Source organism: Coregonus clupeaformis, chromosome 27 (assembly GCF_020615455.1).
Source record: "Coregonus clupeaformis isolate EN_2021a chromosome 27, ASM2061545v1, whole genome shotgun sequence".
NCBI lineage: Eukaryota > Metazoa > Chordata > Actinopteri > Salmoniformes > Salmonidae > Coregonus > Coregonus clupeaformis.
In genome coordinates this window covers 4,267,215-4,292,001 of record NC_059218.1, presented here as the reverse complement: position 1 = coordinate 4,292,001, position 24,787 = coordinate 4,267,215, and the positions used below count along the sequence as shown (strand labels likewise).

The 24,787-nt window shown below is 42.5% G+C and overlaps 1 protein-coding gene across 1 annotated transcript in view; it reads right to left on the bottom strand.

Moving 5' to 3' along the window:
• Nucleotides 1-6,638: 6,638 nt before the first annotated feature.
• The window catches only part of LOC121541411 (LIM domain transcription factor LMO4-B), a 30,595-nt gene continuing 12,446 nt past the window's right edge, over nucleotides 6,639-24,787 (bottom strand). Inside the window, exons 2-5 of the mRNA XM_041850399.2 lie at nucleotides 13,651-13,896; nucleotides 8,572-8,668; nucleotides 8,240-8,398; nucleotides 6,639-8,020 (exon numbers count right to left, since the gene is read on the bottom strand). Coding sequence (XP_041706333.1) covers nucleotides 8,012-8,020; nucleotides 8,240-8,398; nucleotides 8,572-8,668; nucleotides 13,651-13,889 — 504 coding nt within the window. The 5' untranslated portion in view covers nucleotides 13,890-13,896 and the 3' untranslated portion in view covers nucleotides 6,639-8,011. The remainder of the gene's footprint in view (nucleotides 8,021-8,239; nucleotides 8,399-8,571; nucleotides 8,669-13,650; nucleotides 13,897-24,787) is intronic.

Sequence of the window (24,787 nt, the reverse complement as noted above, 5' to 3'; positions counted from 1 at the left end):
CCAAGGAACTTGAAGCTCTCAACCTGCTCCACTACAGCCCAGACGATGAGAATGGGCTCAGTCCTTCTTTTCTTGTAGTCCACAATTATCTTTTGTCTTGTCTTGATCACGTTGAGGGAGAGGTTGTTATCCTGACACCACACGGCCAGGTCTCTGACCTCCTCCCTATAGGCTGTCTCATCATTGTCGGTGATCAGGCCTACCACGGTTGTGTCGTCAGCAAACTTAAATGATGTTGTTGGAGTCGTGCCTGGCCATGCAGTCATGGGTGAACAGGGAGTACAGTAGGGGACTGAGCACGCACCGCTGAGGGGCCCCCGTGTTGAGGATCTGCGTGCCGGATGTGTTGCTACCTACCCTTACCACCTGGAAGTCCCGTCAGGAAGTCCAGCATCCAGTTACATTTACGTCACTTAGCAGACGCTCTTATCCAGAGTGCATACATTTTTTTTTTTGCAGAGGGAGGTGTTTATTCCCAGGGTACTTAGCTTAGTGATGAGCTTTGAGGGCACTATGTTGTTGAACGCTGAGCTGTAGTCAACACATAGCATTCTCACGTAGGTGTTCCTTTTGTCCAGGTGGAAAAGGGCAGGGTGGAATGCAATGCATCATCTGTGGATCTGTTGCAGCGGTATGCAAATTGGAGGGTTTCTGGGATGCATCTAGGGTTTCTGGGATGATGGTGTCTAGGGTTTCTGGGATGATGGTGTTGTGAGCCATGACCAGCATTTCAAAGGACTTCGTGGCTACAGACGTGAGTGCTACGGGTCTGTAGTCATTTAGGCAGGTTACCTTAGTGTTCTTGGGCACAGGGACTATGGTGGTCTGCTTGAAACATGTTGGTATTACAGACTCAGACAGGGAGATGTTGAAAATGTCAGTGAAGACACTTGCCAGTTGGTCAGCGAATGCTCTGAGTAAACGTCCTGGTAATCCGTCTGGCCCTGCGGCCTTGTGAATGTTGACCTGTTTAAAAGTCTTGCTCACATTGGCTACGGAGAGCGTGATCACACAGTCGTCCGGAACAGCTGATAATGTCATGATGCTTCAGTGTTGCTTGCCTCGAAGCGAGCATAGAAGCGATTTAACTCGTCTGGTCGGCTTGTGTCACAGCTCGCGGCTGTGCTTCCCTTTGTAGTCTGTAATAGGTTGCAAGCCCTGCCACATCCGACGAGTGTCGGAGCCGGTGTAAAACGATTCAATCTTAGTCCTGTATTGAAGCTTTGCCTGTTTGTTGGTTCGTCGGAGGGCATAGAGGGAATTCTTATAAGCGTCTTGCTTAGAGTCCCACTCCTTAAAAACGGCAGTTCTACCCTTTAGCTCAGTGCGGATGTTGCCTGTAATCCATGGCTTCTGGTTGGGGTATGTACGTACGGTCACTGTGGGGACGACGTCATCGATGCACTTATTAATGAAGCCAGTGACTGATGTGGTGTACTCCTCAATGCCATCGGAAGAATCCCGGAAGATATTCCAGTCTGTGCTAGCAAAACAGTCCTGTAGCTTAGCATCTGCGTCATCTGACCACTTCTTTCTTGACCGAGTCCCTGGTGATTCCCACTTTAGTTTTTGGTTGTAAGCATGAATCAGGAGGATATAATTATGGTCAGATTTGCCAAATGGAGGGTGTGGGAGAGCTTTGTGTGTGGAGTAAAGGTGGTAGATGTTGCTTTTATAATTTTTTTCAGTGTAGATTTCTTTCCCTTCAACTGTTTTTCCCCCTCTAGCTATTGTTTCCCATCTTTCCCCATCTCTTCTCCTCCTCCCTCTCTTTCGCTGTGGCAGTCTTTTGCATGACCACTCTTCTCCAGACAGCTGTGGACATAAAAGAGATGGCGGAAGGGTGATGAAAAGCCCAGCTAATGTACTAGACTGGGAACACTGGTGTGAGGCCTACACAGACTAGCCTCCCTTTACCAGGATTGAGTAGGGGGGAAATGTTTTGAAACAGGGAGGTACTACTATTGAACACAGATTTTTTTCCATTGTGAAAACGTTGTTTTTTTTGCCACAGAGTGCCCTACTGAACATGACCTATGCTTCGTCTCGCATCTTGCAAGGGGGTATGTCATAAAGTAACCATCCAACTTTCCTAAATATTCTGAAATAACTTCCTATTTCGGAGTTCATAAAGTGAGACTTGAAATGGGCATGGTAATGATAATGAGTGTTGCTACTCTGTGATGCACCCCTCTGCTAGCCTCAAATCAAGCCATTTCTCCAGACACCTGGAGAATAGTTAACATTGTCGCAAGTGATCGGCACTTTTGGGATAGGCATATTGCATAATTTTTTTGAGGTAGAGATTTCACGAAAGAAAGAGCACTGTTTGTGGCCTTGTAAAAATAGTTTCATAATAGGCCGCCTACAAAATCCCATTTACTTCATAGTTCGTTATCTCTTGAAAAGGCGTGTGTTTCTACTGAGACTAGCAAGCGAGTTAACACTAGCTAGCTAGTTACAGATTTGCATGCGTGAACCTCAATAGTTAGCTAGCTATAGTTTGGTTTGTCACTAACAATAACGTGCTTAGTGAAAGTCTACACTCCCCTTGCACAGTTGACATTTTGCTGCCTTAAAATGCCATTTAAAAAGGGATACGATTTTAGTCCTACTTACCTACACAACCTGCTTCACATTTTCAAAGCGAAATATATTTTTTTTTCTTAATTAAAAATATAAAACAAAGATGTGTTGATTGCATGTGTCTTCACACCCCAGAGTTGATACTTGGTGGAAACACCTTTGGCAGCATTTACAGCTGTGAATAATTTAGAATAAGATTCTATCAACTCTGCACAACTTTTAGGGCAACATACAGGTAACTACCAAAATAACTGAAACACTTGAGTAAATGAGAGATACAAAGTATACAGGTGTGGTTCCTGAGTTAATTAAGCAATTAACATCCCATCATGCTTAGGGTATAAAAATGCTGGGCAGGACATTATTTTGGCTACCATGGCTATGCCCCCATAGGATGAGCATGAGAACAATTCACAGATGTAATTGCTGCCAAGGATGCTTCCACCAAGTTTATTTCACTGAAAATGTCAAACAGGTTGTGTAGATAAGTAGGGAAAAAATGCAATGTAATCCCTTTTTAGATTTTAAGGCTGCAAAATGTTAACTGTGCAAGGGGTGTGTAGACATTCACTAGGCACTGTAATTGCAGCTATAGTTACTCCTCGACTCAATTTTATTTGCAGAATGAGAGAAATGATGGCTTGAAAACTACTGCTACATCTAGTCAGGGAAGTTAACGTTGCTAGCTAGCTCTGAGTTAGCTAGTATTGTGTCTATGGTTATTGTGTCTACTGGAAACAGGATGACAGAATGTCAAATACATTGTTTTTACCCCATGGTATTGTTTAGCTAAAGACAATACATAGCCTTGACTGCGTGTTCAGATAGGAAAGGCATAGACACTGTCAAGGAAATTGCATGAGCTCATTCATGTAGACTAAAGATGCCAGGAGCGGATATTTGGTTATTGCTTGATAAATAAGTGACTGTGGTCTACCTCTGAATAGCTTTTGATAGTTCCAAGGACACTATTCCTAATTAAAGAGGATGTTGACATATGGCCTCATTTCCCAGTGTGCCTTGTGAAGGCCGGGGCATTTGGTGGAAGACTTATACTGGTCTTAGAAATGTGAATTACATCCGACTGATTCCCTGATAAATTCAAAGGATGCCGTATGTAATAAAATGCAAATTAATTACTTAAAACTCATACAATGTGATTTTCTGGATTTTTGTTTTAGATTCCGTCTCTCACAGTTGAAGTGTACCTATGATAAAAATTACAGACCTCTACATGCTTTGTAAGTAGGAAAACCTGCAAAATCGGCAGTGTATCAAATACTTGTTCTCCCCACTGTATGGGGAGGGATTGTGTTACAATCTGCAGATAGGATTTGATCGGAATGGATGTCAAGCACTTTGGAAGGGTCAGCTTTCTCAGGTATTGGGTCTCGCCGCCTCCTCAAAATACATTGGAGAAGCCACCCATGGGACCTTATTTTCCAATGTAGTTTAAGAAAGTGATGAGGAGAGTCGACGTGAGGACTCAAGGAAGACAATTGACAACCAGCGACAGTACTCTGTGCTATGTGACTGATAGTGAGCCTGCAGGCCTCATACGCTGCTGGTGGCATCTACTCTCTCACCCAGCCCCTGCTGTGAGGGGCAGGTCTACGGCACGTGTCTGTCTTTCTCTCTCCAGCATCAGGTAAAAATGTATCGGCTGTTCCGTTGCTTGCCTCATTTTTTTCTTTCTTCACACAACATGTGACGAAACAATGCAATTACACCAATTTGCATGTGTTAATTTGATCCACTTCTCGAGGAGGGAAAGGCACATCTAGAAACTGTGCACCTGAAAACTTTTCTTTTGCCAGCTCGGCTTAAAAAGCAAAGCCGTGTGGCAGGGAAGCTATTTGAGAGACACGCTAATTGGTTTTTGAATATGTGGCGCTAATTTGTGGTATGCAGATGAGGCTTGATTGGTTTGAATGCAAAGTGTAACTTGCATCACCAGAAGGGGTTGGAAGATTCCCTCCCACCTTTTACTTATCAAGATATGGAGATAATTGCAATTAGGGTAATTTGCATATGCTAACGAATTTGTCTGATACATTTTCAAAATCACAGATGTGGGATAAATAATTGATACCATATCAGCACTTCAGCACATGGGCTGGGGATGTCAAGCTGCCACCCGAAGGGTGTGGACTGTTGAGCTAGAAATAAAACCAGTCTTCACTGAAGATTGCTATTCATTATCTGTGGCAGATATTTTGAGTCAAAGACATGCAAATCAGCAAACAATGTTTATGTATGGTATTCCCTGTGAATGAGTTACCGATAATCAAGTTTCTGTTTCTTGATAATGTTCAGTGTCTGTCTTTATAACCTTGACTGAACAGTCAAGGAGTTTTTAATTTACTTTGAGATGACTGGCCAAGTATTAGTAAAGTTATTGAATCAAATGGTAATTAGGTGTACAAATTGAACATTGCATGTCACATTGGTTAGAACTGTTATAGAGACTGTTTGTGTGGCTGTTAACAGTATGCAATTCTCCTACGTTTCTTTAAACATCCACACTGATGTTAAGGACTGGATAGGTAACTGCAATGCGATAACAGGAGTTAGAAAATATGTCCAATGTTTGCTTCAGTAGGTGTGGTTGTAGAGATATTGCTTTCCCCTACGTAGTTCTTTCAGATCAGGTTTATTCTGGATATTCTGATTGAACCCCACTTGTGTCTATGGAAGTATGGGAGTCCAATTAGAAAAACTGGGCAATGCCAAAATTTGATTTTTGAAGATTTGAAACTCATGCTCAGGTTTGGATTATAGGTCATAATTTAAAATAATTCTGCATCATTACGATATAAATGGTTTGAAATCCTGCCATTAAAAAGCTGATTCGTTATTTTGAGTGTGAACCTAATTGGCTAACCTTAAAAGAGTAACTGCTGAGGCACAGAGACACACCACAACACTTATGGTAAGTGTTCTCTCTGGGCACATTGTTTTGAAAAGTCACAGCTGGATAATTCAGTGATTTTTTTCATCCTCTTTGTAGGCCTATTTTAATTTCTCTCTGTAGAAAAGTCACGGAACGATAAGTAAAAGCAGCTGGACCATCTCCAGCATTGACAGCCAACCCACAGGATACAAGAGTGATCCAGCACAGGGAAACACTGCACCTTGCCCTTAATTGTAACTGGACAAATCGGAGGCTTCCCAGACACAGGTGAGAATAGGCATGTTGTGTGGTTCAGAGTTTAAAAGCTTTGATATACTGGTAGACAGGGATCACAATGCCTCAGTCAGAACAAGTTAAATAGGTCTACCAAAATATATTCATGACAGATCTATAGCTCAGTTGGTAGAGCATGGCACTTGCAACGCCAGGGTTGTGGGTTCGTTTCCCACGGGGGGCCAGTATGAAAATGTATGCACTCACTAACTGTAAGTCGCTCTGGATAAGAGCGTCTGTTAAATGACTAAAATGTAAATGTTAAAGAGGATTATAAAAGCCGACTGACAGAGAACACCTTGTGATTTCTAGGCCAAAGGTACCTAAAAAAATATGCAAAGTGCCATTCAATACTATGAGTATAGCACCCTCTCCTCCAACTACCAAGTTCAGAACTCAGCAAATAAGTGAACATGTCATTCAGACATAGTAAAGAAACAGAAAAGTTATCAAATTAGTTTAGTAGAACGGAAGGTAAAGGTTGGTTTATTTCTTCCGTGTTGTTGTTGCATTTTTGCAGTGATGTAAAGTCAACAGCTGGACTGTTGGAAAGGGGTCCCTTCCTTTTTAATTAGGCCAGCACACCAGATTAGGCCTCATTAGACTCCGACACAGGACTGCAGCGGAAGCCCGGGCCTTTAGCGCATACCACTTGAATATCTTCTGTAATGGACCCGGCTCAAGCCTTTGAAATTCCATTCCTGAGGGTAATCGGCCATGTTTGTCTAAGCCAGGAGCTTTACCGAAGCTACCTTTCGGTGTGAAAGGGATATTTGTCACACCTCGCTACACACATGCACGCCACTCTCCCTCATCACACGGCAGGTAAATATTATCGAATCACACTCATTAGACGTGACACAGGTGACTGGCGATATTATGATTATAGTTATTTAGAAATGTTTTACAGCATTTGAAAATGGGCCTCTGCTTGAAACAAAGGCCAAACAATGACAAAATTCAACCATAGAGCACACAATACAATTATAGCACTAGAAAATATATATACAGTTATTACTTCTCCCAATCCCCATGCCCTTATTCTCTGAACCTGGGTCGTGTTCATTAGGTACCAAATGGAAGAAAACAGCGTGAACCAGGTAGGGGCTACCTGGAATTCTCCAATAAGAAACACTTATTTTCGTTTAAAAAAAACAATAGAAAATAATAATGCTCTGCTACGGTGAGCCCTACTCAACATTACCCAGGTTATATGTGGACCAGTTCAACTTGGACCTTCTCCTCTTCTACCACCACACAACGAGAATACATTTAGGACATATGGAGCACTGCTGCGAAGTCATGTTGGAATTACAATTCTCACTGGAATAAAAAATGTTTTAAACGACAATTACAAATGCATATTTGTATGTTCCCATAAACAGGAGTACATTTCCTAAGCCCAGGAACCATCTTCACCTGAAAACATAACTAAACATCAAAGACAATCTACAAAAAGGCAACCACTTGCAGTATAAAATAATCATGGGACTAAAAGGTATGTTTTGATGAATATTCTACAGACATTCTTAAATGTAGTATATGTTTTAATGTAAATGAGACATCCAGGCAGGTGTATTTGATCTTTACTTGTTTGGCCCAACTCACCAGTTGAGTGAACCAATGAGAGTTCAGGAACGTCCAGTGGGCAAAGCTACGGCAGCATTACAACCACATTATTTCCTGTTTCTCGCAACACATGAAAGGGTCTAGAGAGTCTGAGCTCAGAAAGTGTGCGTCTGTGTATTCGTGTGGCCTGTCTTGTTTGAATGTGCTCTTCCTGTTTCGAGAGTCAGTATACTGTAGCTTGATTGAAGCAGCCCCTGACCAGAACCAGTTTATATGTGTTTCCATATTAGTCCGTGTCTTCTCTCTCTCACTCCCTGTAGTGTTATGTGCTGGCTAAGGAAAGGTGCTACATCATGAATGGTCCATCACTGGAAATACCATAGTCCTCCTCTCGGGGCATTACAAGTCTGTCAGCATTGGCCTTACCAAAAATGGACACTGGTTCGACACCATATATCATCCTCATCAATAGTCTTTCCCTCCTCAGCAAATATGATTTTGTTGGGAATGCAGTGTTGTTAAGAAAGCCACTGGACACTGGCAGCAGTATCCGGAGTATGGATATTGGAATATCTGAACGAAGGGATGGATGGTGTAGGACGAACTTAAAGATGGAGGAAGAGCAGGAGGTGGGGGAAAGGCACACGTTGCTTTGTCATCCATCCTTCTTCAGCACACCTGACATCAGGAGAAAGAGGTGATTATTGATACACATTGATTACGCAAAAGACAGCAAGAACAGACAGTAAGACAACCACAGTCCAACACCACCTTCAAAAACTATTACCAAAACAGCACATTCATTCATTAAACCACATGGATTCTTAACACGTAAGGGACAATCAACCACAAACTGTTAAGTTCTATCAAAATACGGTCCGGAGCACATCCCCATACCTTCTGGTCAGGCATCATGCCGTTCCCCTGCAGTGGGGTCAGGTGACTCCGGAGTAGAGCGCCCCCTGGCCTGTCGTGCTCACAGAAGATGGTGCCGTTAACGTAGTGGAAGCGGTCACCCGGCACCAGCCGGTTCCTACAGGTGGCACAGGTGAAACACTGCAGAGGGAGGGAACGAAGGAAAAATGGAGGGAGACGTTTTTTAAGAAACAGTTTAAGAAAGAGCAACAGAAGCATGGGTCAAATCGCTGTGTCTAAGGGCCCTTAAAATATTTGGCTTTCGCAGATTCTGTTGGCATCAGTCTTTACTTTTAGGCTGACGTTAGTCTTACCTTGAGGTGGTACACGTTGCCCTGTGCACGCATCACCATCTCACTGGCAGGGATGGACTGGCCACAGGCACTGCATGCCCCGCTGTGCCCGAACAGCCTGCGGGTGAACCCAAACAAACCATGTCAGACAACTGCAACCACTTACCCTTCAACAGATTGACCAAGTCACCTCATATTCCCAATGACAATGATGTTGTGGTTCAGCACCACTCTCGGCCTTCAACGGCTGATTCTAACTCGGCTTACCCTTTCCCGATCCTAACTTCCCACGGGGGGCCAGTATGAAAATGTATGCCCTCACTAACTGTAAGTCGCTCTGGATAACAGCATCTGCTAAATGACTAAAATGTAAATGTAACTAGAACCAACTCAAGCAATTAATGCTAAATAGTTCCCAGACCAGTGGTTGAAGTCATGAATGAAGTAGGAGTCCAGAGTCTAGCAGGACTGAATGGGACGGATGCAGCATGGAATAGTGCTGGTGGTGGTGCTGCGACGTGACTCAGGCCTTGTGTGCTCAGCTGGCGGCTACAGATTCCAGGTGGGGTTTGAGCTGCAGTCCATGGCAGGCTACTAGCAGAGCCCTGAAATATGTTTCAGCTGACACTGGTGAAGCACCCTGATTTAAGGATTTTTCTTCACGGGTCACTGAATATCTTTTGTAGGTGCCAGTGATAATGTCTGTTTGGTGTGAAACGTAAGAAAATAATGTGATCCGCTATAGGACTTATTTTTGGTGAACTATACATTGCCTTGCTCCTGTCAAACACTTAGCCTCCTTCTTAGAGCGTGACCAAGTAAGTACATGTGACTTACAGGAAACCTTCACACCACATTTAGTACAGACTACCCAGAGCCCATTGGCCCATCTCTCAGAGGCCCTAGCGTGTAAACAGTTAAACCATTCAGTCTTATTAGGAAGCCTCTCTTCTGCTCTCATTACACCTTCTCTATTACACCCTCTTGCTTGTGACACCTACCATATCGGTTTTGGCTCCTATACCTCCCCCTCTCTACTCTCTCCCTTTCCCTATTGATCTTAATCCAAACAATAATTTAATAAGCAAGCGCTCAAGAGGAACCCCGTTCTCCCTAATTAAAGCTCCCTCTCTGCCTTTATCGGACCTCATTGGCACTGGGTCACTTGGCAATGAGGACCCACCAACTGTATTATACATATTTGATATGCTGCGAATTGCATACTGGTATGCGCTACAAATGTCTGAGGATGGACCTTGCGCGTGCATGGACACAAGGTCCTGTCCACAAGCGTGCACTACGTTTGACGATTGTTAAGCAGCAGTGCAGAAAAACCATATACTTTTTATATTAATGGTGTCAAACCATATGGCATGATCCATATGGCATATGGCTAAATAACATAGGACATTTTGCGGCAAAAAACACATGCAATTACCACTCATTCAGTGGTGGTTGCAATAGTTGCAATGAGGAGTTATTGGCACATTACATTTCACAACCATACATCTTTCTGTAGATCACAAACACTGAACAAAAATGTAAACACAACATGCAACAATTTCAATAATTTAACTGAGTTACAGTTCATATAAGGAAATCAGTTAATTGAAATAAATAAATTAGGCCCTAATCTATGGATTTCACATGAATGGGCAGGGGCGCAGGCCCAGCCAATCAGAAGGGCTTTATTACAGACAGAAATACTCCTCAGTTTCATCAGCTGTCCGGGGGGCTGGTCTCAGACGATCCCTCAGGTAAAGAAGCCGGATGTGGAGGTCCTGGGCTGGCATGGTTACATGTGTTCTGTGGTTGTGAAGCCAGTTGGACGTACTGCCAAATTCTCTAAAACGACGTTGGAGGTGGCTTATGGTAGAGAAATGAACATTACATTCTCATGCAACAGCTCTGGTGGACATTCCTGCAGTCAGCATGCCAATTGCACGCTCCCTCAAAACTTGAGACATCTGTGGCATTGTGTTGTGTGACAAAACTGCACAAGGTGCACCTGTGTAATGATCATGCTATTTAATCAGCTTCTTGATATGCCACACCTGGCAGGTGGATGGATTATCTTGGCAAAGGAGAAATGCTCACTAACAGGAATGTCAACAAATGTGTGCACAAAATTGGAGAGAAATAAGCTTTTTGTGCGTATGGAAAATGTCTGGGATCTTTTATTTCAGCTCATGAAACATGGGACCAACGCTTTACATGTTCCATTTATATTTTTGTTCAGTATAGTAGTGAAGTATAAGTGCTTTATTTATTCCACTGGGAGTGGCTTTAAATCCTCTGAATTATTACTGGACTGATGTACAAAGTGCCCAGTGTCTCTGCGCTATCCAGCAGGCCTCCCTCCATGCGGGCGCTCTTGGGCCGTGAGTTTCCAGACTGCGCCGGATCTGCCCCAATGTTTGCCCTGGAGAGCGCTAGTGCCTGGGCAGTGCCAACGCAGGCACCCACACAATCCTTCGTCTGTGTTAGATCCGACCAGCCTCTCAGACACGTGTGTGCGCACACACACACACACACTACTGTTGTCACGATACCAGAATTTGGACTTCGATACCAACACCAGGTTTAGTATCATGATACTCGATACCAAAACACTACCACGGCAAAAAAAATTAGTTGAAGAACAGATTTTTCCCCATTTTCATTATCAAAATAAAATGTTTGTATGAAAAAAAAAGAACAATTAGATGTTCTAAGTCCACAGCAATGCTTAAACCACATCAGGGGACCACTTTTGAGGTCTGGGAAAAGCTACAAAATGTTGATTTGAGTGTAGTTTCCCCTTAATTCAAGTGTGCAAGCACTAAGCACTGTTGTTTGGTTAGTGGTGGTTCTGTAGCTCACGTGATGGAGTTTGCAAAACAAATGGCCACTGGATTGATGCAAATAATCATGACTCTGCCAGGTAGGCATAGGCTACATTGTAGTTAACTTCTAATTGAGAAGGTATTTGTGAAAGCCTTCCCATCTACCCAAAGACGGTTAGCCTATCATTAGCATCGCTAACGGCTACACAAGGTGGTAGACACACGTGCCACAGGCACCCAGACAGGGGCATTTCCATGCCGTTGCCTCTTCAGAGGGTTGCAGGGAATACGAATCACTGATGCGTTCTGTTTATGTCTTATGATAAACTTGGGCAAATTAACTAATTAGGTGTGCTTGCAAAGCAATGCACAACTCTAGATTTATGACATACTCATTATTGTATTTATTCGGCTCACGCTAGCGCTTAAACGACTTAAGCTATTAACACCAAACCAACTTCCAAATGTGCAGACTTCCCCAACTGCTTGAGAAAATAGTTTCGATATTATTTGTACTTTGTGTTTTACAACACTTAAAATGAGCTCCCAATGCATTTCAATGGCAATACAAGTGCCATAGACTTACATGGGGAACATTTGGAAATTTGGGCGTGTATCTCCTCCTACACCATTTAAGCTATCAACGCCAAACTAACGTTGAGATGTTCAGACTGACCCAACTTAGATAGCTTGCATTCATATTTTTGATCATTTTTATAATATTTGAATTATGACCATTTAAAAATGTGCCTAACTTAACATGGGTTTCAATTAGAACCACAGTAACACAATGGTAGCTATTTAAAATTGTCCGAATCCTTGGCCAATTAAGCTATAGGACCAATTCAGGCTATCCTAACTGCAAATTTATTTTTATTTGTTATATTTTTTATTTAACCTTTATTTAACTAGGCAAGTCAGTTAAGAACAAATTCGTATTTACAATGACGGCCTACACCGGCCAAACCCAGACGACGCTGGGCCAATTGTGCGCCGCCATATGGGACTCCCAATCACGGCCGGTTGTGATACAGCCTGGAATCGAACCAGGGGGTCTGTAGTAACGCCTCAAGCACTGAGATGCAATGCCTTAGACCGTAAATAGCTCACCAACAGTAACGCTTGAACCGTTCAAGCAAGAAACACCAAAACAACTTTCACATGTTCAGGCTATCCTATCAATAAACAGATCCTTCACAAGCTAGCATGCACACCACATTTTCTTCAGGAAATGTACTTTTCTAATAAGTTCAATAAATTTAGTTGATTTCCAAACGTGAGACACATTTGATAGAAGAACCGAAAGTAACACAATTCTAGCACCAAACCGTTTTTTCATGTTGTAGTATTGAAAAAGTACAGAAGTTTCAGTGTACCAGGCAACACACACACACACGACTGGGCAAGAAATTAAGTCAAACCGAGTAGGAGCAATGCAGTGGTGATGGAATTGGGCAGTCTATTCTCGGTTTCCTCTCACCTTATGCAACTCCTTAGGTTTTGTCATCAAATGTCTAAAAAGTAGTGAAAGACAGTTGGTCTTGAGAGGTTAGAGAGTTGCTGTTAAAAATCCATTGCTCCCTCAGACACAAACCTGGTGTGTGCCTATACCTTTTCTCGTAACACCCTCCTGTCACTCTTATCCTGCCCTATCTGTCTGCATTCACACACGAACACCTGGTGCCTTTATGTGTGCACAGACAAAAAAAGAGAGAAATTAACTTCACAAATTCCTCCATAATAAAGTCCCTGAAATAAAGCCTACAAAACAGCTGTCATTAACAGTCAAGGCAATAATATGACCACTAACATAAACCCACCTACTTTCAGAGCTATCTGTGCTTGTTTGGCCAAACATTAAAAATACTCATCAGGCATGATTAGTTGTGGAATGTGGATTTCTGTGGCACTTTCACTATTAACTTTATTGAAGGGGAAACTCACTAAAATGTTCTTACAACACTTTAATTTCCATTTTCATAGACAAGGTCAAAAATGGTTGACGTAAGCTAAAACATCCGAGACAGTTAACCTACAACCTAAAGTAATTGCTGACTACTGTATATAACATAGCAAAATAATTTCCCCCACGTAATTCTTCTTTCCCCACACCTATGTCACCCTAGTAGGGTTGATTCCAATCAAATATCTTTCCTTTAACTGCATGACCAATGTGGAAAAAGACGCCTACCAGAGGTGAAGCTATTACCGTGTTGCATCCACCCCCCCACCCGCAGTCCTTCCTGATTTGAATGCTGCCTCCCCTGACGCTCACCTGATGTAGTCGTTCTTGCAGAGGATCATGCCCCCTTTGCTGTAGCAGGTGGTGCCGATCTCGCCCAGCTGGGAGTGGCAGCAGGAGCACTTGAGGCAGCGCGTGTGCCAGTAGCGCTCCATGGAGAAGAGCAGGAAGCGGTCGGCGATGCGCCCGCCGCAGCCCGCGCAGGACCTGCCTGACGAGCCGCCGCCACCTGTTACCGCCACGGCTGACGCCTCCACCCGGCTGTTCACCATGGCTGGCCTTAAGAGAAGAAAGGAGGGGGAGATATGAGATCAAATAAGATTGGTAACAACAAGGGTGGGTGACTGGAGAAGAGTGTCTATTCAGCAGCACGAATACCTTTGAGCTTCATTTGGACAGATGTTTAAGGACCCCTGAAATAAAGCCTACAAAAAACAGCTGTCATTAACAGTCAAGGCAATAATACGACCACTAACATAAACCCATCGTGAATCTTTAGTTCAACTCAGAGTATTTGGTTGATGTTTACCACAGCTTCGACCATGTGAAGGAGATTCTATTCCGTAAACCACCGGAACATTCAGGAAATGTAGCTTCCTTGGAGCGCAAGAGCTGCCTCTCGGTCATCCCTGTTATCAGGGTCCTCCTAAATAAATCTGTGCCATACATTACACCCACCTGGAACATGGGTGGCGAGGAGAGAGAAGCCCCACAGACAGGAAAGAGGCCTCGGATTCCCAAATGTGAGTCTTGGCACCGTAACCAATCGGTTGGCGCCGTGAATCCCTGGCAAAGAGCTTAGGCCTATTTATTTAAAGGATATGGGGTGGGGTGGGGGGGACAGTTTCCTGAAAAGACATGCGCCTTTGAGCTGACTGGCACCCTAGAAAGCAGTTGTTCCACGACAACCTCCACACAAACATACATACAGACCTCTTCTTACTAACCAAAGCAGCACTCTCTTTGAGCCGGCTGCAAATATAACCTCTCATTGCAACTTCATAATGTGTCCCAAAGGAGAAGTCTTTGATGTTGCAGAGTGCTGCTAACTGAATAAATGCCGTTGGGTGTTCTGTGTTGGGTTGCACTATGTGTAGACTAAGCGAAAGGTTACTAATTATGCAAAACCTTCGCTAGGGTTACTGAGTTGACATTTCGGTTTACCAGTATGTAAACCTTCTTGTGGTGTGACAGAGTTGACATCTGGAGTCCCATATCCCTTGAGACGCCAGACGACCAATGACAATGTACATGATGGCTCCACATTCCAAGTCTGCCGTTATTGGTTCGCATCTACTGTATATCCGAACCTCCCACTTTTCTGTTACAAAATGTAACTGATTTCATGCACAGCTGGGGATAATATTTCTTTTGAATCACACTCCGGGCTCTCTGCCGTAAAGAGGGGGGCGACAAATGTTTTGCCCGCGAGGGGGGGCAACCAAATGTCGCTTAGGGCCCCCCAAAAGGCTAGGGCCAGCCCTGAATCAGATACCCAACCCAAGGCAGGGCGCCCCCTACCTCCTCTCCTCCGCCCTGTATGATGATTAGCAGAGCGGCAGCAACAGGCCGTCTACAATCATAGTCCTCCTGTGGTTGGCGGTAGCAGTGGAAAATAAATCTCTCTCTCTCTCTCTCTCTCTCTCTCTCTCTCTCTCTCTCTCTCTCTCTCTCTCTCTCTCTCTCTCTCTCTCTCTCTCTCTCTCTCTCTCTCTCTCTCTCTCTCTCTCTCTCTCTCTCTCTCTCTCTCTCTCTCTCTCTCTCTCTCTCTCTCTCTCTCTCTCTCTCTCTCTCTCTCTCATATATATATATATATATATATATATACACACACACACACACACACACACACACAGTACCAGTCAAAAGTTTGGACACCTACTCATTCCAGGGTTTTTCTTTATTTTGACTATTTTCTACATTGTATAATAATAATAGTGATCACATCAAAACTATGAAATAACACATATGGAATCATGTAGTAACCAAAAAAATAAAAAATAAAGTGTTAAATCAAAATATATTATATATTTTAGATTCTTCAAAGTAGCCACCCTTTGGACACTCAATCATTACGCTATTTTTTATTGGTAAATTTACAAACATATATAATGATAAATAGACTTGAAACTTGTATCTCATTATGGTGTATGGTGAAATACAGTGGGGAAAAAAAGTATTTAGTCAGCCACCAATTGTGCAAGTTCTCCCACTTAAAAAAATGAGAGAGGCCTGTAATTTTCATCATAGGTACACGTCAACTATGACAGACAAATTGAGAAAAAAAATTCCAGAAAATCACATTGTAGGATTTTTAATAAATTTATTTGCAAATTATGGTGGAAAATAAGTATTTGGTCACCTACAAACAAGCAAGATTTCTGGCTCTCACAGACCTGTAACTTCTTCTTTAAGAGGCTCCTCTGTCCTCCACTCGTTACCTGTATTAATGGCACCTGTTTGAACTTGTTATCAGTAAAAAAGACACCTGTCCACAACCTCAAACAGTCACACTCCAAACTCCACTATGGCCAAGACCAAAGAGCTGTCAAAGGACACCAGAAACAAAATTGTAGACCTGCACCAGGCTGGGAAGACTGAATCTGCAATAGGTAAGCAGCTTGGTTTGAAGAAATCAACTGTGGGAGCAATTATTAGGAAATGGAAGACATACAAGACCACTGATAATCTCCCTCGATCTGGGGCTCCACGCAAGATCTCACCCCGTGGGGTCAAAATGATCACAAGAACGGTGAGCAAAAATCCCAGAACCACACGGGGGGACCTAGTGAATGACCTGCAGAGAGCGGGACCAAAGTAACAAAGCCTACCATCAGTTACACACTACGCCGCCAGGGACTCAAATCCTGCAGTACAAGACGTGTCCCCCTGCTTAAGCCAGTACATGTCCAGGCCCGTCTGAAGTTTGCTAGAGTGCATTTGGATGATCCAGAAGAGGATTGGGAGAATGTCATATGGTCAGATGAAACCAAAATAGAACTTTTTGGTAAAAACTCAACTCGTCGTGTTTCGAGGACAAAGAATGCTGAGTTGCATCCAAAGAACACCATACCTACTGTGAAGCATGGGGGTGGAAACATCATGCTTTGGGGCTGTTTTTCTGCAAAGGGACCAGGACGACTGATCCGTGTAAAGGAAAGAATGAATGGGGCCATGTATCGTGAGATTTTGAGTGAAAACCTCCTTCCATCAGCAAGGGCATTGAAGATGAAACGTGGCTGGGTCTTTCAGCATGACAATGATCCCAAACACACCGCCCGGGCAACGAAGGAGTGGCTTCGTAAGAAGCATTTCAAGGTCCTGGAGTGGCCTAGCCAGTCTCCAGATCTCAACCCCATAGAAAATCTTTGGAGGGAGTTGAAAGTCTGTGTTGCCCAGCGACAGCCCCAAAACGTCACTGCTCTAGAGGAGATCTGCATGGAGGAATGGGCCAAAATACCAGCAACAGTGTGTGAAAACCTTGTGAAGACTTACAGAAAATGTGTGACCTGTGTCATTGCCAACAAAGGGTATACAACAAAGTATTGAGAAACTTTTGTTATTGACCAAATACTTATTTTCCACCATAATTTGCAAATAAATTCATTAAAAATCCTACAATGTAATTTTCTGGAATTTTTTTTCTCATTTTGTCTGTCATAGTTGACGTGTACCTATGATGAAAATTACAGGCCTCTCTCAGCTTTTTAAGTGGGAGAACTTGCACAATTGGTGGCTGACTAAATACTTTTTTTCCCCACTGTAAGTATAGCCAGTTATAATTGTAATGGCTTAGCTGATAATAACAAAAGAAGAACAATATTTACATGGCTCAAAGAGAAGGAATATAATATCTATTGTATACAGGAAACTCATTCAACAATTCGAGATGAAGTAGCGTGGAAAAAAAGAATGGGGGGGGAAATATACTTCTCCCATGGGCAAAGAAATTCAAAAGGGGTGATGATATTAATGAATAGTAATTTCGATCCGAATGTGCAAATTGTCCAAATAGATGGATGGTAGATGCAAGGTAGATGGATTATTTTAAATATGGTATTGGACCATAAACAGATATGGCTCATTAACCTTTACGGACCAAATAATGATGATCCACAATTCTTTGACAATATATATAATAAATTATCAAGCCTGCAAGCAACTCAAGACAATATTATTATGGTGGGGGATTATAATACTGTTTTAAATAGCTCAATGGACCGAAAAGGAAATCACACCACAAACAATCACCCACATGCTCTTAAGGAAATTGTGAATGTCATGGATACATTAGAACTAGTAGATATATGGAGGCTTAAATATGCTGATCTAGTGAGATATACATGGCGGAGACTGAATCAAGCTAGTCGTCTTGACTTCTTTCTTATCTCATTCTCGTTGGCACCAAAAGTAAAAAAAGTGTTGATAGGGGACAGAATGCGGTCGGACCATCATATAATAGGCATATACATTACTCTGACTGAATTTCCACGTGGGCGAGGATATTGGAAATTTAATCAAAGCCTATTAGATGATAATTTATTTATAATTAGAACAAAGGAATTTATAACTGACTTTTTCCAACATAACATAGGTACAGCGAATCCCCTTATTGTATGGGACACCTTTAAATGTGCCTTTAGAGGCCATGCAATTCAGTACTCATCTCGAAAACAAAAGCAATTTAGGTCAAAAGAGTTTATACTAAGAAAGGAAATAGAAAGTCTAACAGAACAGATAGATGGCAATAAAAACTGTAACATAGAGGCTCAGAATAAATTAGAGGAAAAACAAAAGAAATGGAAAAACTTATTCAAGAAAGATCAAGTGTAATATATTATAAAAATAAAGCAAACTGGATGGAATATGGGGAAAAATGCACAAAATTCTTTTTTAATCTTCAACATAGGAATGCTACCAAAAAGAACTTAATGAAACTGGTTACAATTGACGGAGTCACCCATAATTCACCTAATGATATTTTGAAGGAAGAAACAAAGTATTTTAAGCATATGTTTTCTTTTCAGTCGCCTCCATCTCCTCTAAATGAAGCTAATTGTAGATATTTTTTTCCTATTGATAATGTCAAATTAACAGCCACACAGAAAGACTCATGTGAAGGTGAAATTACAGAGGAGGAACTTCTGGATGCAATTAAAGACTTTAAGTCCGGGAAAACTCCAGGGTTGGATGGCATACCAATCGAGGTATACCAAACCTTTTTTGATATACTAAGAGGACCGTTATTAGCATGTTTTAACCACTCCTATGTAAATGGTAGATTATCTGACACTCAAGAAGAAGGTCTGATCTCATTATTACTGAAACAGGATACAAGTGGAAAATATAAAGATCCAGTCCATTTACAAAGTAGCCACCCTTTGCCTTGAGAGCTTTGCACACTCTTGGCATTCTGTCAACCAGCTTCACCTGGAATGCTTTTCCAACCGTCTTGAAGGAGTTCCCACGTATGCTGAGCACTTGTTGGCTGCTTTTCCTTCACTCTGCAGTCCAACTCATCCCAAACCATCTCAATTGGGTTGAGGTCAGGTGATTGTGGAGGCCAGGTCATCTGATGCAGCACTCCATCACTCTCCTTCTTGGTCAAATAGCCCTTACACAGCCTGGAGGTGTGTTGGGTCATTGTCCTGTTGAAAAACAAATGATAGTCCCACCAAGCGCAAACCTGATGGGATGGCGTAGCCTGCAGAATGCTGTGATAGCCATGCTGGTTAAGTGTGCCTTGAATTCTAAATAAATCACTGTCACCAGTGTGTCACCAGCAAAGTACCCCCACACCATCACACCTCCATGCTTCACGGTGGGAACCACACATGCGGAGATCATCCTATTCTGCGTCTCACAAAGACATGGAACCAAAAATCGCAAATTTGCACTCATCAGACCAAAGCACAGATTTCCACCGGTCTAATGTCCATTGCTCATGTTTCTTGGCCCAAGCAAGTCTCTTCTTCTTATTGGTTGTCTTTTAGTAGTGGTTTCTTTGCAGCAATTCGACCATGAAGGCCTGATTCACACAGTCTCCTCTGAACAGTTCATGTTGATGTGTCTGTTACTTGAACTCTGTGAAGCATTTATTTGGGCTGCAAGGCTGGTAACTCTAATGAACTTATCCTCTGCAGCAGAGGTAACTCTGGGTCTTCCTTTCCTGTGGCGGTCCTCATGAGTGCCAGTTTCATCATAGCGCTTGATGGTTTTTGCGACTGTACTTGAAGAAACATTCAAAGTTCTTGAAATTTTCCAGACTGACCTTCATGTCTTACAAAGTAACATACAGTGGGGGAAAAAAGTATTTAGTCAGCCACCAATTGTGCAAGTTCTCCCCCTTAAAAAGATGAGAGAGGCCTGTAATTTTCATCATAGGTACACGTCAACTATGACAGACAAATTGAGGAAAAAAAATCCAGAAAATTACATTGTAGGATTTTTAATGAATTTATTTGCAAATTATGGTGGAAAATAAGTATTTGGTCACCTACAAACAAGCAAGATTTCTGTCTCTCACAGACCTGTAACTTCTTCTTTAAGAGGCTCCTCTGTCCTCCACTCGTTACCTGTATTAATGGCACCTGTTTGAACTTGTTATCAGTATAAAAGACACCTGTCCACAACCTCAAACAGTCACACTCCAAACTCCACTATGGCCAAGACCAAAGAGCTGTCAAAGGACACCAGAAACAAAATTGTAGACCTGCACCAGGCTGGGAAGACTGAATCTGCAATAGGTAAGCAGCTTGGTTTGAAGAAATCAACTGTGGGAGCAATTATTAGGAAATGGAAGACATACAAGACCACTGATAATCTCCCTCGATCTGGGGCTCCACGCAAGATCTCACCCCGTGGGGTCAAAATGATTACAAGAACGGTGAGCAAAAATCCCAGAACCACACGGGGGGACCTAGTGAATGACCTGCAGAGAGCTGGGACCAAAGTAACAAAGCCTACCATCAGTAACACACTATGCCGCCAGGGACTCAAATGCTGCAGTGCCAGACGTGTCCCCCTGCTTAAGCCAGTACATGTCCAGGCCCGTTTGAAGTTTGCTAGAGTGCATTTGGATGATCCAGAAGAGGATTGGGAGAATGTCATATGGTCAGATGGAACCAAAATATAACTTTTTGGTAAAAACTCAACTCGTCGTGTTTGGAGGACAAAGAATGCTGAGTTGCATCCAAAGAACACCATACCTACTGTGAAGCATGGGGTTGGAAACATCATGCTTTGGGGCAGTTTTTCTGCAAAGGGACCAGGACGACTGATCCGTGTAAAGGAAAGAATGAATGGGGCCATGTATCGTGAGATTTTGAGTGAAAACCTCCTTCCATCAGCAAGGGCATTGAAGATGAAACATGGCTGGGTCTTTCAGCATGACAATGATCTCAAACACCCCGCCCGGGCAACGAAGGAGTGGCTTCGTAAGAAGCATTTCAAGGTCCTGGAGTGGCCTAGCCAGTCTCCAGATCTCAACCCCATAGAACATCTTTGGAGGGAGTTGAAAGTCCGTGTTGCCCAGCGACAGCACCAAAACATCACTGCTCTAGAGGAGATCTGCATGGAGGAAAGGGCCAAAATACCAGCAACAGTGTGTGAAAACCTTGTGAAGACTTACAGAAAATGTTTCACCTGTGTCATTGCCAACAAAGGGTATATAACAAAGTATTGAGAAACTTTTGTTATTGACCAAATACTTATTTTCCACCATAATTTGCAAATAAATTCATAAAAAATCCTACAATGTGATTTTCTGGATTTTCTTTTCTCATTTTGTCTGTCATAGTTGACGTGTACCTATGATGAAAATTACAGGCCTCTCTCATCTTTTTAAGTGGGAGAACTTGCACAATTGGTGGCTGACTAAATACTTTTTTTCCCCACTGTACATACATACATACATACAGTACCAGTCAAAAGTTTGGACACCTACTCATTCCAGGGTTTTTCTTTATTTTCAATATTTTCTACATTGTAGAATAATAGTGAAGACAAACTATGAAACAACACATATGGAATCATGTAGTAACTAAAAAAAAGTGTTAAACAAATCAAAATATATCTAGATTTTAGATTCTTCAAAGTAGCCACCCTTTGCCTTGATGACAGCTTTGCACACTCTTGGCATTCCCTCAACCAGCTTCATGAGGTAGTCACCTGGAATGCATTTCAATAAACAGGTGTTAAATGTGTTGTGTTGTGACAAGGCAGTGGTGGTATACAGAATATAGCCCTATTTGGTAAAAGACCAAGTCCATATTATGGCAAGAACAGCTCAAATAAGCAAAGAGAAATGACAGTCCATCATTTCTTTAAAGACATGAAGGTCAGTCAATCCGGAAAATTTCAAGAACTTTGAAAGTTTCTTCAAGTACAGTCGCAAAAACCATCAAGCGCTATGATGAAACTGGCTCTCATGAGGACCGCCACAGGAAAGGAAGACCCAGAGTTACCTCTGCTGCAGAGGATAAGTTCATTAGAGTTATCAGCCTTAGAAATTGAAGCCCAAATAAATGCTTCAGAGTTCAAGTAACAGACACATCTCAACATCAACTGTTCAGCGGAGACTGCGTGAATCAGGCCTTCATGGTCGAATTGCTGCAAAGAAACTACTACTAAAGGACACCAATAAGAAGAAGATACTTTCTTGGGCCAAGAAACACAAGCAATGGATATTAGAATGGTGGAAATCTGTCCTGTCCAAATTTGAGATTTTTGGTTCCAACCTCTGTCTTTGTGAGACGCAGAGTAGGTGAACGAATTATCGACGCATGTGTGGTTCCAACCAAGGTCTGGGGCCCGTTCAGCAGGACACAATGTTTTGGAACGTTCAGATAGAAAAACATGTTATGTAGGACAAACATGAAGAACAATGAATCATGTTGGCTCTATTCATGGCATTTCTATCTGCAACGTTAGACAACGTTTGGAAACTGAATGTGGCCCAGGCTTCATGTTCTACCCTTTTCACACCATCGTGCTGACCCGAACCATACTGGGCTGGCTTGGTTCTTTTCTTTCTACTTTCACCTTTCCAGTGTGGTTCCGGCAACTATTGGTGGATGCATAACCAGGCCAGCACAGTACAACTCAGTATGTGTGAAAGGGGTATTTGTTAATAGCTGGTGTGCAAGTAATTGAATAAGGCCAGGGTCTCCCACATATGACACTAGCGACAGATTTTCATGGGAATATTCTAGAATCCGCATAAAGAAAATGTGCATTTTCCAACCAATGGTGTTTTGACCAAACTGACTTGTTGTGGATAAAAATCAGTGGGTGACGACATAGTACACTCAATGTACTTTTTGCTTAAGTTTTCATTTACCGGATACAAATCTAAAGTTCTCAATGTGTTTCCATCATATTTTCAACTGTACCGATAGTTTTGTCACAAACTGTTGCGTTAAATAACAAATGTTCCTACTCTGGTCTTGGCACGTGCACTCTAGTCAACAGCTCGCAGATACAGTGCGGGTAGGCTAGTCACATAGTCCCGTGTAGCTCAGTTGGTAGAGCATGGCGCTTGCAACGCCAGGGTTGTGGGTTCGATTCCCACGGGGGACCAGTATGAAAATGTATGCACTCACTAACTGTAAGTCGCTCTGGATAAGAGCGTCTGCTAAATGACTAAAATGTAAATGTAAATGGTTCCCACCATGAAGCATGGAGGAGGAGATGTGATGGTGTGGGGTTGCTTTGCTGGTGACACCGTCAGTGATTTATTTAGAATTCAAGGCACACTTAATCAGCATGGTTACCACAGCATTCTGCAGCGATACGCCATCCCTTCTGGTTTGGGCTTAATGGGACTATCATTCGTTTTTCAACAAGACAATGACCAAACACACCTCCAGGCTGTGTAAGGGCTATTTGACCAAGAAGGAGAGTGATTGAGTGCTGCATCAGATGACCTGGCCTCCACAATCACCCGAACTCAACCCAATTGAGATGGTTTGGGATGAGTTGGACTGCAGAGTGAAGGAAATGCAGCCAACAAGTGCTCAGCATATGTGGGAACTCCAAGACTGTTGGAAAAGCATTCCAGGTGAAGCTGGTTGAGCGAATGCCAAGAGTGTACAAAGCTGTCAAAACAAAGGGTGGCTACTTTGAAGAATCTAAAATATATTTGTATTTGTTTTTTGGTTACTACATGATTCCATGTGTTATTTCATAGTTTTGATGTCTTCACTATTATTCTAAAATGTAGAAAATAGTCAAAATAAAGAAACCCTTGAATGAGTAGGTGTGTCCAAACGTTTGACTGGTACTGTATATATACACACACTAAACATTTTATACTGTATATATATATATATACATATACAGTGGGGAAAAAAAGTATTTAGTCAGCCACCAATTGTGCAAGTTCTCCCACTTAAAAAGATGAGAGAGGCCTGTAATTTTCATCATAGGTACACGTCAAATATGACAGACAAAATGAGAAAAGAAAATCCAGAAAATCACATTGTAGGATTTTTAATGAATTTATTTGCATATTATGGTGGAAAATAAGTATTTGGTCAATAACAAAAGTTTCTCAATACTTTGTTATATACCCTTTGTTGGCAATGACACAGGTCAAACGTTTTCTGTAAGTCTTCACAAGGTTTTCACACACTGTTGCTGGTATTTTGGCCCATTCCTCCATGCAGATCTCCTCTAGAGCAGTGATGTTTTGGGGCTGTCGCTGGGCAACACGGACTTTCAACTCCCCTCCAAAGATTTTCTATGGGGTTGAGATCTGGAGACTGGCTAGGCCACTCCAGGACCTTGAAATGCTTCTTACGAAGCCACTCCTTCGTTGCCCGGGCGGTGTGTTTGGGATCATTGTCATGCTGAAAGACCCAGCCACGTTTCATCTTCAATGCCCTTGCTGATGGAAGGAGGTTTTCACTCAAAATCTCACGATACATGGCCCCATTCATTCTTTCCTTTACACGGATCAGTCGTCCTGGTCCCTTTGCAGAAAAACAGCCCCAAAGCATGATGTTTCCACCCCCATGCTTCACAGTAGGTATGGTGTTCTTTGGATGCAACTCAGCATTCTATGTCCTCCAAACACGACGAGTTGAGTTTTTACCAAAAAGTTATATTTTGGTTTCATCTGACCATATGACATTCTCCCAATCCTCTTCTGGATGTACTCTAGCAAACT